Source organism: Pieris rapae, chromosome 14 (assembly GCF_905147795.1).
Source record: "Pieris rapae chromosome 14, ilPieRapa1.1, whole genome shotgun sequence".
Taxonomy (NCBI): Eukaryota; Metazoa; Arthropoda; class Insecta; order Lepidoptera; family Pieridae; genus Pieris; species Pieris rapae.
Genome location: NC_059522.1, coordinates 9,425,806 through 9,439,890, shown reverse-complemented (window position 1 = coordinate 9,439,890; position 14,085 = coordinate 9,425,806). Strand labels below are relative to the sequence as shown.

Sequence of the window (14,085 nt, the reverse complement as noted above, 5' to 3'; positions counted from 1 at the left end):
TATGCAAAGTATTATATTTACATAGCGGAAGTAAGGTGTATTAAAGTGTTTAAAAATTACAAATGACAAATTTTGTATAACAAAAATTCGTAGAAAACGTGAAGCGAAAACGTGATATGCCACCCACATGCTGGTGTGGCATATCAATGCCACTGTTACCAAATATTTTGTGCATTCAGCTTTAAACTATAATTATATTAACAATAAGAACTACTTTACTGGATGGAGGTAATTATTATAACCTATCATCATTTAAAAGTCATTTTGTTTTAAACTACATCGATATTCCCAGAGGCTCTCTTACGCCTTTTAATAAATGTAAAAAATGTATTACTGGAAGGCTGTGTAAAAAGGCTTACCATAAAGTTAACGATTATCTAAATTTATGACTTATCGATAAAAAAGAGTGACATAAAGTTTCTTGCCAGTTCTTCTTGCCCGCTCTACGCCATTAATTTGCGAAATGTAAATTTACAATTTATTTTATTTTATTTATGGCGTTCATAAGTGTTGTTTGAGTTTGATTTTGATAAAAGGGCCAGGGACTAGTGCTAGGCAGGCTACTTCTAATTAATTGTCGATTTTTGTTTTAAAATAAGTGTTGTTTTGAGAGTTTTTTACGCCGGCTTTTTTTCTCGGCCCTCTGTCTTCTTTTCCGATGAGTAGGGATTTTGTGACACATTTAATGAAGTGAAATAAGTGATATCTGTATCTTATATACCAAAATAATTTTTTTTTTATATTCTTTAACTGATGCTTTCTATACTCGGTCTGTATTCTGAAATTATGACCAATCCAGATCAATTACTATCAAGCTTATCAATCGTAATTCAGGCAAATGCGATCCCAAGACAAGTAAATAAAAAAACGTCGAAAAACAGAGAACACCGTCTATTTTCAAATTACAATGCGGACTTTAACACTGTCGTAGGGTTGATTTAGTTTTTTATCACGAAGCAAGGTTATTTTAATTGCTTCCATCTTTAATATAATATATTTAAACTTATCTAATCTGTGTAATAACGAAATAGTAATATATGTTTTTCTTTAATGCTTCCAAAGGTTAGGGTAAGTGTTTTTGTGATTGTATCTTGCTATGGACGTTGTATGTGTCTTATATTCAAGGTATATTACTCTACTGCACGCGTGTATGTTACTGAACTCCTTAACAGCTGGACCGATTTGAATGTTTTTTTTGTATGCGTTAGGGTGGCGCTTTCTAAGGTTTAGATATATATAAATCATCCCTTACTGATACTTCCATACTTTAATATCCTAATCGTTTGAAATATTATGCAGGGAAAGGTCTGGGTCTGCTAATATATCATATGTTTCATATTTGTTTATAATAACATGGATATTGAATTTACATATACAGCAATCCCCCCTCTAACGCGATAGGGATAATTTTATAACACTATTGAAACAGGTGCAAAAGTATCCAAAACTAATTATGGACTTGACAAATCATAACTTTCACACTACAGAATAAACATAACTTGAGATATCCCCGTCTTAGGGTAGGAAATACCGCGTTATACGTAAACGCGTTGTAGGGTGGATTACTGTATTTTCCTGCTTACATTTTGTTCTGTCTGGGCTAGGATGCGTTAGAATTTTATTTATTAGAAATTATTGTTATTTAAACAGCAGAAAACACACGCATCAAACACAGACATAATGTCTGATTAAGATGAATAATTATTGTTATAAAGTTAAGAAAATGGGGTTGAAGGTAGCTTGTCGAGTAAACAAAATAATTAGGTAATCTAAACGACCTCTAAGGATAATAATAAATTATTTAAAATTGACTATACTTTCAATAGCAAGAAAGGAAAGAAAGACTTTAATCTTATATATAAAATTCTCGTGTCGCGGTGTTTGTGGTTAAACTCCTCCGAAACGGCTTGACCGATTCTCATGAAATTTTGTGTGCTTATTGGGTATGTCTGAGAATCGGACAACATCTATTTTTCAACCCCCTAAATGTTAAGGGTAGTCCACCCCTAAATATATGTTTTTTTTACTTTTAGATAATTTTTTTTATCAACTGTATCAACAGCATTAAAAAATTCATACAACTCTAAATTTTCAACCCTCTACGATCAACCCCTATTTTTTAATATAAATGATATACATAGCAAAAAGACGTTTGCCAGGTCAGCTAGTCGAAATATAAAAATCAAACAATATGTATTGTTCCGTATATAAAATACACTATATGATTGTATGTACCATCATATAAGTAAGACATATCATCATCATATCTCTTTGAAAACGTCTTATGGATATATATTTTTTAAACGTGATTTTATGAAAGTCAAAAAAATACTATAAATTAATTCGCGTCACCCCTCTGTTACCAACCTGGAACTGACCCAAATGACAGCATACAGCTGATAGTCAAGTATTTTCAGATGAACATCGATCAGCGGGCGGCAGCTGGGAGGAGCCAGTGAGCGCGGTCAGGAACGCTCCTTTGAGACGCTCCCAACGGCTCAACTCCACCCTGGACTCAAGGTAAAGCAAAATTTTTAGATTGTTTTCAATCTGAGATTGTGGATTATTCGGTTCGGACGTAAAACATAAAGTATTTGTTATTATGATATAGACAGTATAAGATATTGTTAGGTTTGCTTATTACGAAATAACTTAAAACAGAGGTCCGGAATAAATATAACATCTTGATACTATTTGGATCTAACAACTTTTTAGTTATGCTTTTGATGGCATTTACGAGAAATTCAATATGTATTTGTAAAACAAAGGAAGTTGACTAGTAACGTTTGAACTAAGTAAGATTGATGACTATTCCGAAATTAGAATCAATTGCTATAGGGGAGTTTAAGTGTTTCAACGTGCTGTATTTTTTGTATTTATTGTACATGATTCCCCTTAGGAAGCGTGTGTGTGTGTGTGTGTATGTTAAATTTTTGTCACGTAATAATAATCCAGTCGTGCAGTCCTGTATGTTACAATGTTCAGCCTTCTGACGCACGACATCGTTTTTTGGATTTGAGAGATCCTGGTTTATTCTGACTGATTCCTTTACCGTAAGAGTAAGAGTTATATGTGTACATAGAGCGAATGTCTATTGTAGTCCAGCGGGGCATAAACCCACACTGTTTCAGACCAGGTAGAGTTCCCCTGGGCTTCTTAGGACTGACATAATCGACATATATCTAACAGACCTATTAATGGCAATTGTAATAACTGTTCCCCACACAATGTCGCGGTAATGAGGTATGATTCGGTCTGGTCTAACCACCAGAAATAAAACACGTGGGGCGAATACTTTTGTATTATAAATTTTCAATCCGACTTGGAATCGTTCCATCCTTGTCGTCCCTTTGCGGAATCTCTGGAAATAGGATAGTTTTTTTAAACCAATACAATGTGGCGTTAAGATTATTTTCTAAATGTCATACTTAAGAGGCAATTGAAAATTAACAATAAGCCGTAAATATTAATAGTTACGAATGAAATGAAAACGCAAGCTAAATGAATGTGTACTTTAGGTGATTATGAAATTTCCACACAAGTATAGAGATAAGCGTGGCTATATCTTAGTTGATATTATGGATAAGCTCATAATCCTTCTGATATTTTAAGCTAATTCAAAAAGCGCTTCGTATCATTAGCGTCGGAATTTGTGTCGTCAGGGCTGGTACAAGTTATTTTTAAGTTCAATGCAATGGCTCAAAGCACAACGATATGGCATCTAAAATTAAAGTGAAGGTTCCGCAATTTTGAAAGGAGACGGCAATAGATGTTAAAGCTCCATGCAATGGTTAAAAGCACTTAGTCCTTGTTCGGGTCTTTTAAAAGAGCATACGCATTCTTAAAAGGTCGGCAACGCACTCGTAAGCTTCATGGCATTGAGAGTTTATGGGCAGCGGAAACAGTAATCATCACGTGAGCCTCCGGCCCGTTCGCCCCCTGTTCTGTAAAAAAACATCATTAATTAAAGTGTATCACCGGCAAGGTTCAATACACAAACAATAGACATACAAAACACACAAATAAACAATAACAAAATTTTCTTTTTTTCTTAAATAATTTTCTATTTAATTTGGACAAACACCATTTTATGATAGTAATATTAACGCTTTATGAACAAGCTTCGTGTTTCGTTTTAGGTTAATTTCAGTTTAATATTACTCATACGCAAACGTAAGAAGAAAAATACGAATATATACAAGTGGCAACCCTGAAGTAGTGACACAACACACTTCCTCTGCTTTGTGGTGTGGTCCTGTCGCACTCGACAATTATTAGCGGCCGTCGCGTCGCATAGTCAATTAACACAAATTTCCTGTGTACTGAGGGCACTGGCTTCCAGTGATATGACTCCGTGGAATACAGTAGTTTTTCCGAGAAAATTCAGTAGAATATTGTTGTCATGTGCGTGCTTACAGAGGACACATGTTAGAAGTGAAACTTCTTCATTAATTAATTATATATATAATGTATGTGGATAACGAAAAATCTTAAAATAACAGCCGAAAATACTTAGATATTGGACCTAGGATGTGATTTCTTTTAAACTAACTGCATTTTCTTTTAATGTATACTATTTGAAGTAAGACAGTTAATCTACAGTCATAAAACTGTTTTGTGGTAAAAGCAGGATAATGCTGTAATTGCTGTGGGTCTGAAAACACTAAGCCTCCCCAAGTGAGCGTTCACCTCGGAACATCTAAGCCTATGTTAACACGCGCTATTGTTTTGCTTTCCGAGCACGTTTAATTTACTTAGAACTTTACCTTATAATTAACAGAATGTGTTAACGCGTTTACCAAATGGAGTACTTACGTTTAGAAACGGGACTTTCGTTTGTCAAATATATTGAAATATGTATGAAAATTTTGAAACTATATCACGATGATTGATTACATATATAAAAAATATTAGGGTTTAAACACAACCATAGGGTTACAACAATTATTGCCATTAACATTCCCCTTGTTTCTCTAATTAATGTCAAACATGAAACGACGTCAATTGTAATTTATAACCCTATTCTTTCTGTTATGACCAGCATTTTAATTGATCTTATATAGGCTAATATTATCTTGAAATATATCAACATCACCAGAATCCTCTAGGTTTTTCTATTACCGATTGTGAGTTGAATAAGGACATACGTCTTGATCACTTGCATACATGCTGTATTTTATGAATATTGTTCACCGCTATGTCTTGTATTACCTTTAGGCGTACTTAATAGCATGTGTCAGGCACAGAAGACAAATCTTTTGTTTACATACATAAGATTGTGGATAATATAAGAGGACTAACGATGCTTGTTACCATGGTTACCATTCTTTGGCTATCAAGCTCACACGCTGCCATCAAGTCCATGTTTTATATGGTTTAACTTGAGTCGCGATGAAAGTAATTCAACAAAGGGTGTTTCGTTATTTACGCTTTCCACTTTGACCCATGAGTGTCATTTTGTATTGTAAAATTGTGAGTCAAATATTGACTATAGTGAAAGTGAAATTGATAAGTTGTGAGTAATACAGGAAAATATTTTTTATTATGTGCGAATATAAGGAAAGTAGCTATAATTTTTATGAAAATTAAACTAATATGAACATATTTTGTTCGGTTTCACTGCAAGTATAATTAAAAGTATAATGGGCATATTAATATTTACACGACGTAACATACTTAATAACATAACTAATATTTGCATTTTATAGAGATTATATATTTCTATATACAATAAAAATAATGAAACTTAATATATAGCCAAAGATGAAATACATAATAATATGTACGTATATATACAAAACATTTGCGAAAAATACAAATCGATAAAAAGCTGAAGAACTGGCAGTAAATGTAAAATTAGAAGCATTCAATTGAATTTCATAAGTGTACATTATGTTACCTACAATAAATGATTTTTTTCTTTAAGTAATAGTATTTTGTATAAGTGTCTTTGAATCGAATACGATATATAATAATAATAATTTACACTGTACCAATTGACCCAGAAGCCTCAATCATATTGCTATCATGTGTCAAGTTAGCTAATGAATACCACAAGTATTGTGAGAAAAAATTTTTACGTTATAAAACGAATATGTTGTAAAGTACAGTTACAAAGTAAGATAATGTAATATCAAATGGGTGTTATTTACGCTTAGTCTACGTTAGTCGTTTTCTGCAGTAAGGATTCCTTTAGTGAAAAGGCGCCCGCCTGAACTTTAGGATCGTTTATTTGCTTCCGCCATCCATTTTTCCCCTGAAACCTTAAATATCTCGTAAGCCCGTCGATTTTGTGGTCTCCCACGTTTACTTTTCCTCCGGCGGTGGCTGGCTGTCCATATGTATCTGTACTAACCAATATTATAATATTAGCTAATACAAATTATTAAATAATGTTATACATTATATAAACACAAGTGAATCGTGCCTCTCAATAGCATCCAAAGCACTCAGATGACAGTTCGCAGTAAGCTATAAATATGCTATATTCACTTTAATGTAAATAAATAGTGCTAAAATTAAGTAAGGAGGTCTTATACAAGGGCAAACAACTACTATCGCTGGTTTTAGTGAATTTATGCAAGAAAAAGAATGTCAAGGCAGTACGCATGTTCTGATAATGATAATTTGTAGGTGCGGAGTAATTACTGGGCCCCCATTGTTACTATGTAGGCTGTAATTTTAAAGATGTAGGCAATGAGTGTCTGACACACGTTATTGTTACTTACAAAATGAACTTAAGACAGATGTTGGAATAATGTTTAAAAATGGACTTGAAAAAATTTTTTTAGCGTATAATTTTTATTATTACTTACGTTCATATTCACAAAATTGTACATGAGATCGTACCAAGTCCTGCTGGAGTATTTTATGGTTGTCAGGACCTGCAGCTGGGTTAATCATCAGCCGACAAGGCAGAATACAAAATACCATCCGATATCCTCCCGTAACATAAAAATAATATCCTTAATATGCAACGTGTTTCCGGAATGTTATTAAAAGCAATATTCGAGTGACGCACATCAAGTCAAGGAAGATGACCTCTATTTAAATGATAGTTAATACTAAAGATTTGGATACATACATGGCTTTACCGATTTGTGTTTTCCGACCGAATTCGATACCGATTCGTTGCCATGTAAACTAAGCTTTATATTTAAAATATTTAAAGTAATGTTATTTAAATTTATTGTAATTATAAAATTATAATTAAAATACTACACAACCTAAATTTCGGCCATCTTGTATGTACATAGGTTCCGAGGTTAAAACTTTGAATTTCATTTGTTTTTACGTGTGTGAAGTGAAACTATTTTGAATATGTATAGCTTAAAAGTTTAATGCCCAATCGCCGTATCAAATTTCATTATACGATAAAACAGTATCATAAAGGCCATCATATTTCAGTTAAATGTTCTTATTTGTACACACATATTAACGTATATTATAATATATTTATTTTATTAATGTATATAATGAAACTCAATGTCAACACGATGACGTGTTTTGACTTTCAACTATGACTATTGCGTAAAGTATTTGTTTAAAAAATCAGTTTTACTTATAAAAAACTAAAACTGTTAACATAGACAATATTTAATAGTTATTGATAAAAGCTTGCCAACGCCCCGAACACTGATACATTGGTGAAATGACCACAATATAGAATAGATAATACAAATATAAAACAAAACAAAACTTAATTGAGAAATATTAAAACTTACTAAATAAATAACTAGAATATAAGTTTTTTTAACTAATCAATAGCATTTTCGTCAGGATTGTCCTTAAGACCGGTATAAGTTTGATGTTGAAATATCAACCTAAAATTTAACATTGCAGGTTAAGTACTAAATACCTAGTTCTAGTGCATACGAAATTGCACCTTATAAGCCAACGCACGCGGACTATCGACTCTACAAAGTGCCTTTCTAAATATTTGTAAAAGCTAAGATTTTAATATGTAGGCGTAAGTGATTTAGATAGAACATTTCATTCCCAAATTCCGATTTCGTTATGACTAATGAACTACATCTGTGTTGTAACAGATGGTAAAGTTGACCGAATGAACTTGTATAAATAATAATAATGCCAATGATAAACAAATGTTTGGCCCTTGTGTTTAAACGGATAATAATTGACAGACATTTCGTGGGAAAAAATTTGGTACTAAATGCTAGATTTGTCTCAAATTCTCAGACTTTTTGGAACTGTTTTGACGTCTTATGTTGAATTTTCCGATCATAAAATAATTACTTGAATATTAAATCTACATTACACGTCTTGCCCGAAGTTCTGTTTGGAGCTATTGTTGCTCGTTGGTTATGTATTGACATTCTTCTCTCTAGTATTCCCTGGATTAGGTCCAGGTACAAACAAGGCTTACTCAACCCGACCTTATCGTTTACGATTGGCTTGTATATCGTACTTGTTTTATTCATCAGTTCTACAACAAACCACTAATCTTTCTTATTGTTGTCACTAAGCCCTTCTTCTGATATAAAATGTTATTTCCAAAATATATACTTAATAATAGTGCAATTTTAGCATTGAGACCTGTGGTATCACCATCTCAGTTTTGCTCATCATCAGTGGATTGGTGTGCGTGATTAAAACTTTAAAAGTTTTTTTTATATAGAACAGGGGGCTAACGGGAAATATTTGGGCAAATCAGCAGATCTCTAAATCGAACAGATGACAGTGCGTTAGCACAGAGAGTAGAAAACCTGTCGAAATTGAGTTTAAACACAAATTATTAAATATGTAATAGCAGAATTTAAAGTCCTCTCTGTTCTGTTCCTTAATTGTTACTTTATTGTTTGTTGTTTAGTTCTGTCTGTTATCAGGAGTGGTTATAGGTCACACAGTTTAGATAAACTGATGCGTTTATAGACAGTAAGACGCCTGTTTTGTTTACTTCAGTTAAATGTACTAATGTGATGATTAAGTTCTAGATAGAGATATAGGCCGCACTAATTATTCTCTTTCCACGGTAATCCGCCGTTTTCCAGCATTGCTCTTCTACTTATTAAATGTCCTATAATCCCAGATGGGGTAGATTGTTTCCTCAGCGTGTCACCATCGTGCTCTTGGGCCTCGTATTTCACCTAGCTCCAAGTGATTCCGGTACTCTTGCCTCATCTATCCATTTCCATCCATTCCAATGGACTTTCTGACTATGTGCACATTAACCCTCGCTATGCTGAAGGAAAACGTGAGCTAACCCTTAGACCCAAAAAAGTCAGACACTGAAGACAATATGCCTTTTAGAAATGATCACTGAGTAGATATTGGTATATCTGTATATACGTGGAACATGGTAATAACTTTAGATAATTTATGTTCGAATTGAAGTTGGTATTTGGTATTTCGTGTGACATACCAATAGAGCGTGGGCGATTCACACCACTCAGCAGTAACTGTTCTCTCAAGGTTTCACGAAACTTGCGACATAGAATTTATTAACCTGTCTCCAATTAACATTTGTGTTAAGTTTGATAATGGTTCTGGGAACCTTTAGAAGTATTTGTATCTGGATGGTTTTATTAGTGATTCGATTGCAATATGATGTATGATTTGACTAAATTTGAATAGATAATCGGTGTGAATGTATTTATGGATATTTGAAGGCACATCAGAACAACTTGGGGAAATATTTTAATGGGCTCGTTGATTGACGGGGTTTTTGTATGATAGGGGGCAAACAAGCCTACGATATGCTCATGGACACCCATTTTAGTAGGAGCTTTGCCGGCATTTCAGTATGCACTCTGAAGATCGTATATATAATATATCTATATTAAAAAAAAAATACTTGGCCATTAAAAACAAAGGCGGAGAGTTTCTTGCCAGTTCTTCTCTTCCGTTCTACGCCCTTGATTTGAGAACTGGCAGTAAATGTTAAATTAGAAGCATTTTATGTATATTTCTTTCATAAGTGTACTGTATTACTTATATGAATGAATGATTTTTGACTTTGACTTGACTTGACTTGTATCTCCCAGGAAAGACCCACGCTGGGATTCAAATCCACAGTTAGCTAGTTCGCAAAAGAGAATGTCAAATGAAACGGAATATATAGTATATTTTTAATAAATATATTTTAGAATATTGATTATGAGGGATTTTTAAGAACTAACTAGGAAAATGAGATTATTTAAAATTTTACTTTTCATTTATTTAAAGAAAATATAAGTAGGTAGTAAGAGCTTAGACAAGAACTATCCTTCACTTTTAATCTTCATAAGCTAATATAAGTTTCTATCAAGGTAACTTCTAATATAGGCGCACATAATACACACACACATAAAACTGTTAGTTTAATATATCTAGGAACTATAAATGTATATCGTTTTAATACGTAATTCTTATTCCAGTCTCGGTTTACGCAGTTAGCAATATAACCTTGGATGATGTAATGTCTTCTACATTTTGATCAAATGACAAGAGTGAATTCTGAAATATAGTAGAACATTACTCATATTGCATACAATGGCGTATCGTTGATCATTACCGAATATATTCATAGACAATTGTTTGTGTCGTCTTTGTTTTGTGTAATTTTGTTTGATTGTCTTTTGTCAAATATTGGCTAATACGTCCTTGGTGAGTGCGGAGTGATCACATCGTTTATAATCACTTCACACCTGAAGTTAGAATAAATATTGTTTTTAATTTATTTTCATACAAATATACAGTATTTACAATATTCTTCACATACAGAGTAGTAATAACAGTAAATATAAATATACGTCATCCTTTGAATAATTCTAGATATTTAACTGAAAACCGACTTTTTTTTAGACAAAAGTTAGACATATATGCTCTCTTAGAATTTATAGGCTCAGCTCATCAAGCTGACAACTTTTTAGAACTCAAACATATATATATCTCGGAAAAAAGACTGGCAAAGCAGTCGTAAATTGGGCATTGAGTGTCCATGGGCGGGGAGGTATCGCTTAATATGTGGTAGGTGAGCATGCCCCTCCAACACCTCTTCTTTAAAAAAATCTGAAAAGGCAGCGTTCGTAAAAAACGTTTTCGTTCGACTTTGAAACTTACGTCTTACTTAATTACGTCTTTTCGTTTATCGATTTCGGTTCTCATGAATTAAAAAAATGGGTTTGGTAGATCTAGTTATCTCTACCAACTCACAAACCTCTTCATTAGTATAGATAAAAGTAAATAGTCCAGGTGTCCCACAGACCACTCTTAGAGTTCTGAAGAGAGAAGAAAAGATCGTACCAAATCTTTAACGGCCGGCATCGCACTCGCGCTATGGCATTGAGTGTCCATGGGCGACAGTTTTAAAAAATTTACTGAATATTTAAATTCGTTAATCCAATCAAAAGCTAAAAAAGACTATCAGTTCAGTACCAACTTTTATCAGTGTTCAAGATTCAGTCCTTTTTCAGATATGAGTTTTCTCTACCACAGTTCTGAGGATGGAGGGGATTAATTAATTTTAGATGTTTTAAATTAATTATGTTAAAATGTAGTAACTTTAGAGAATGAATACTTTAAGAGCAATATCATTCGCAATCTCAGTTAAATAATAGTTTAATTACAAGAAAGTCTAACAATCAAGTTTCTTTCTAGTCGTACCGCTATAATTTATTTTGATTTCCACGCTGAATTTATGTTCTTCCGCATTAATTGTCCATATCCTATCCATAATGATACATAATGTGGCATAATTCGTTTGGAATATTTCGCTCCAATTGATGGTTGAAGCTTTCATTGCGGTCCTATTATTCCTTTTAAGATTTTCGCATTTTCTTTTCCACTTTCAATCAAGGTTAGATATGGAAAGTTATGTTATATATATCAAGTAGAGAGTTGAGAGATTTCATACAGAGCACTCTTTATACGACCCATTTAGAGTTACTGTAGTGTTCGGTTCTTCCTTGGGTATAATGCCTAGCGAACCCCGAGGGCCCATCTTAAGGGCATGTGATGGGCTGAGTTGTTTTTAGTGGTCAAGTTCGATATTCTTGATGCGGGCCTGCATTAGTGCATTTCCACCTCATTAAATACAAAATTCTTGTTGATACAGCTCCTTATGTATATATAAAAAAAATTAAATTTTTATTCTATGGTTACAGAAGCACTGGACAGCTTCGGAATACGCTGAGCCGCGCTCGTGAGTTGTGCGAGCGATGGCGTAGTGGAAGCAGCGCGCCTTCGCCGCCCACGCCAGCCCCGGACGACGAAGGCGGAGGGCGGCTGGCGCGATGGTTCAGCGTACGACGTGGTTCTACACACCAATATGACATGCACACACATGAGACAGATAAAATGCCCAAGTTGCCAGAGGTATGTTTTTCATGAAAATTAAATATTTGTTGATACATTGTGAGGAAAAGCTGGGTACTTCTTAGATGAGGCGATCATTGCCTTTCGTAAATCGAATCTTTATAATGACCAAAAAATAATTATTTATTTATTTAAGGAGACAATCGTAAGTCCAAGTCCATGTTATTATTGTGTTAGTTACATTACATTATTGACCTTAAATATTATATTAGTACCTAGTCTATCTTTTAAGTACATACATTTAAAAAATTAACCAAATGTTCTAACAATATTCAGTACCAGAGCGCAAAACATGTATGTAAAAATATTTTCTTTGTATTTCACTCATTGTATGTGAATTTTTGTAGCTCGCTTAATTGTAAATATCCAACGTGAACTATTCTGGGCTTAATTATTATTATTGGAAACAGTTCATGGATATTTATAACGACAGGTGGGAAATCTTTTTATAGAAATCCGGGAATACGTTGTTTATTCTATAGGAATTTCAGGTATTTAGCGTAAGTTGTTTCAAAACCATAAGGGCGTAAGATTGAACCAATTTGTACAAATTTTTGCATCATATATGTGTTGATGTTACGTATATGTGGCAACTGACTTGTGAGAAAACTACATGTAATGCACCTGTATAACATGTCGGAGATATCTCTCCTGATTACTCATTCTCCCATTCCACAGGCTCTGCGACCCAAAAATTGTTTTGGCTCCCGAAATTAGAATCTTCCTGTGCTACCTCCTCTTCGTAGCACAGTAAAATTCTTCTTCTTCGTAAAGTGCTTCTTCAGATTAAATCATACAAATGTAAAATACTAAAAACTTACCCATGCAAAGTAACGAAGGCATCAAATAGCCACTACTTTCTTGCCTCTTTATGTAACATTTAGCTTATAAGCTCAACCATAACATAAACGCCACTTAGAAAAAAACATACAAAGACATGACATCATTTGTATGATAGTTTATATACTCAATTCAATGATTTATTCATGTTTGTTTTCTACATACGTACGGTTAAGGAAAATTATCGTGAGGCTCAGAAGGCTGTTATCTACTTGCGTATTAAAAACGAAACAGATTCAGAAATTTGAGGCAAGACCTAAAAAGCACTGGCACTGGTTTCTTATCCTTTTTGAATAGTGTATGCCATTTATTGGATATCATTGTATCATATAAAATTTTATTAAATGTAAAATATTTATTAATGTAAAGGGTTGTGACGCAATTTCTATTACTCTTTAGAAATTTATAGGGCGGCGCTGCTAAATTTAACTGGGTCGGTACATCCCACAGTTAACCTTGCATACCAAATATTGTGTTAGAAACGCATCAGGCAAAATAACATGAAATTTGCTTTTCAACAAGTCTCCTTATATTACGGAGTTAAGTTATACTTTAGTCGTTTTATAACGGGGCAAACGGGCAGAAGGCTCATCTGACGTTAAGTGATAGCGCCGCGCATTCATTCAAATTGAGGTTGTTAATGCGTTGTCGGCCTTTTAAAGAATTGGTAAGCCCTTTTCTGGGCCGAAAGTCGAGTCGAAAGGCCGAGTTGGTTCGGTTCGAAGATATTTTATTTTCTGAAATAATAAGACTTAAACGTAACATTTATTACTAACAAAACACACAAATTTACAATAATCAAAGAAAAACATAAAAAAAACGAATGAGAGATAACATTTTTTTTTAGAACAAGGTAAGTATATTTGTGTGTGGTTGTAATTGACCCTGGCTTAGTATTTACTCGTGAACCTAAACCTAAATTTACACACG

General features: G+C 33.5%; 1 protein-coding gene across 3 annotated transcripts in view; it reads left to right on the top strand.

The window, feature by feature from the left end:
- Positions 1 to 14,085, top strand: part of LOC111002935 (rho guanine nucleotide exchange factor 10-like protein) — a 44,961-nt gene that overhangs the window by 11,606 nt on the left and 19,270 nt on the right. For all 3 annotated transcript variants that reach the window (XM_022273234.2, XM_022273232.2, XM_022273233.2), the window contains 2 exons: positions 2,418 to 2,520; positions 12,105 to 12,315. In XM_022273234.2, coding sequence (XP_022128926.2) covers positions 2,418 to 2,520; positions 12,105 to 12,315 — 314 coding nt within the window. The remainder of the gene's footprint in view (positions 1 to 2,417; positions 2,521 to 12,104; positions 12,316 to 14,085) is intronic.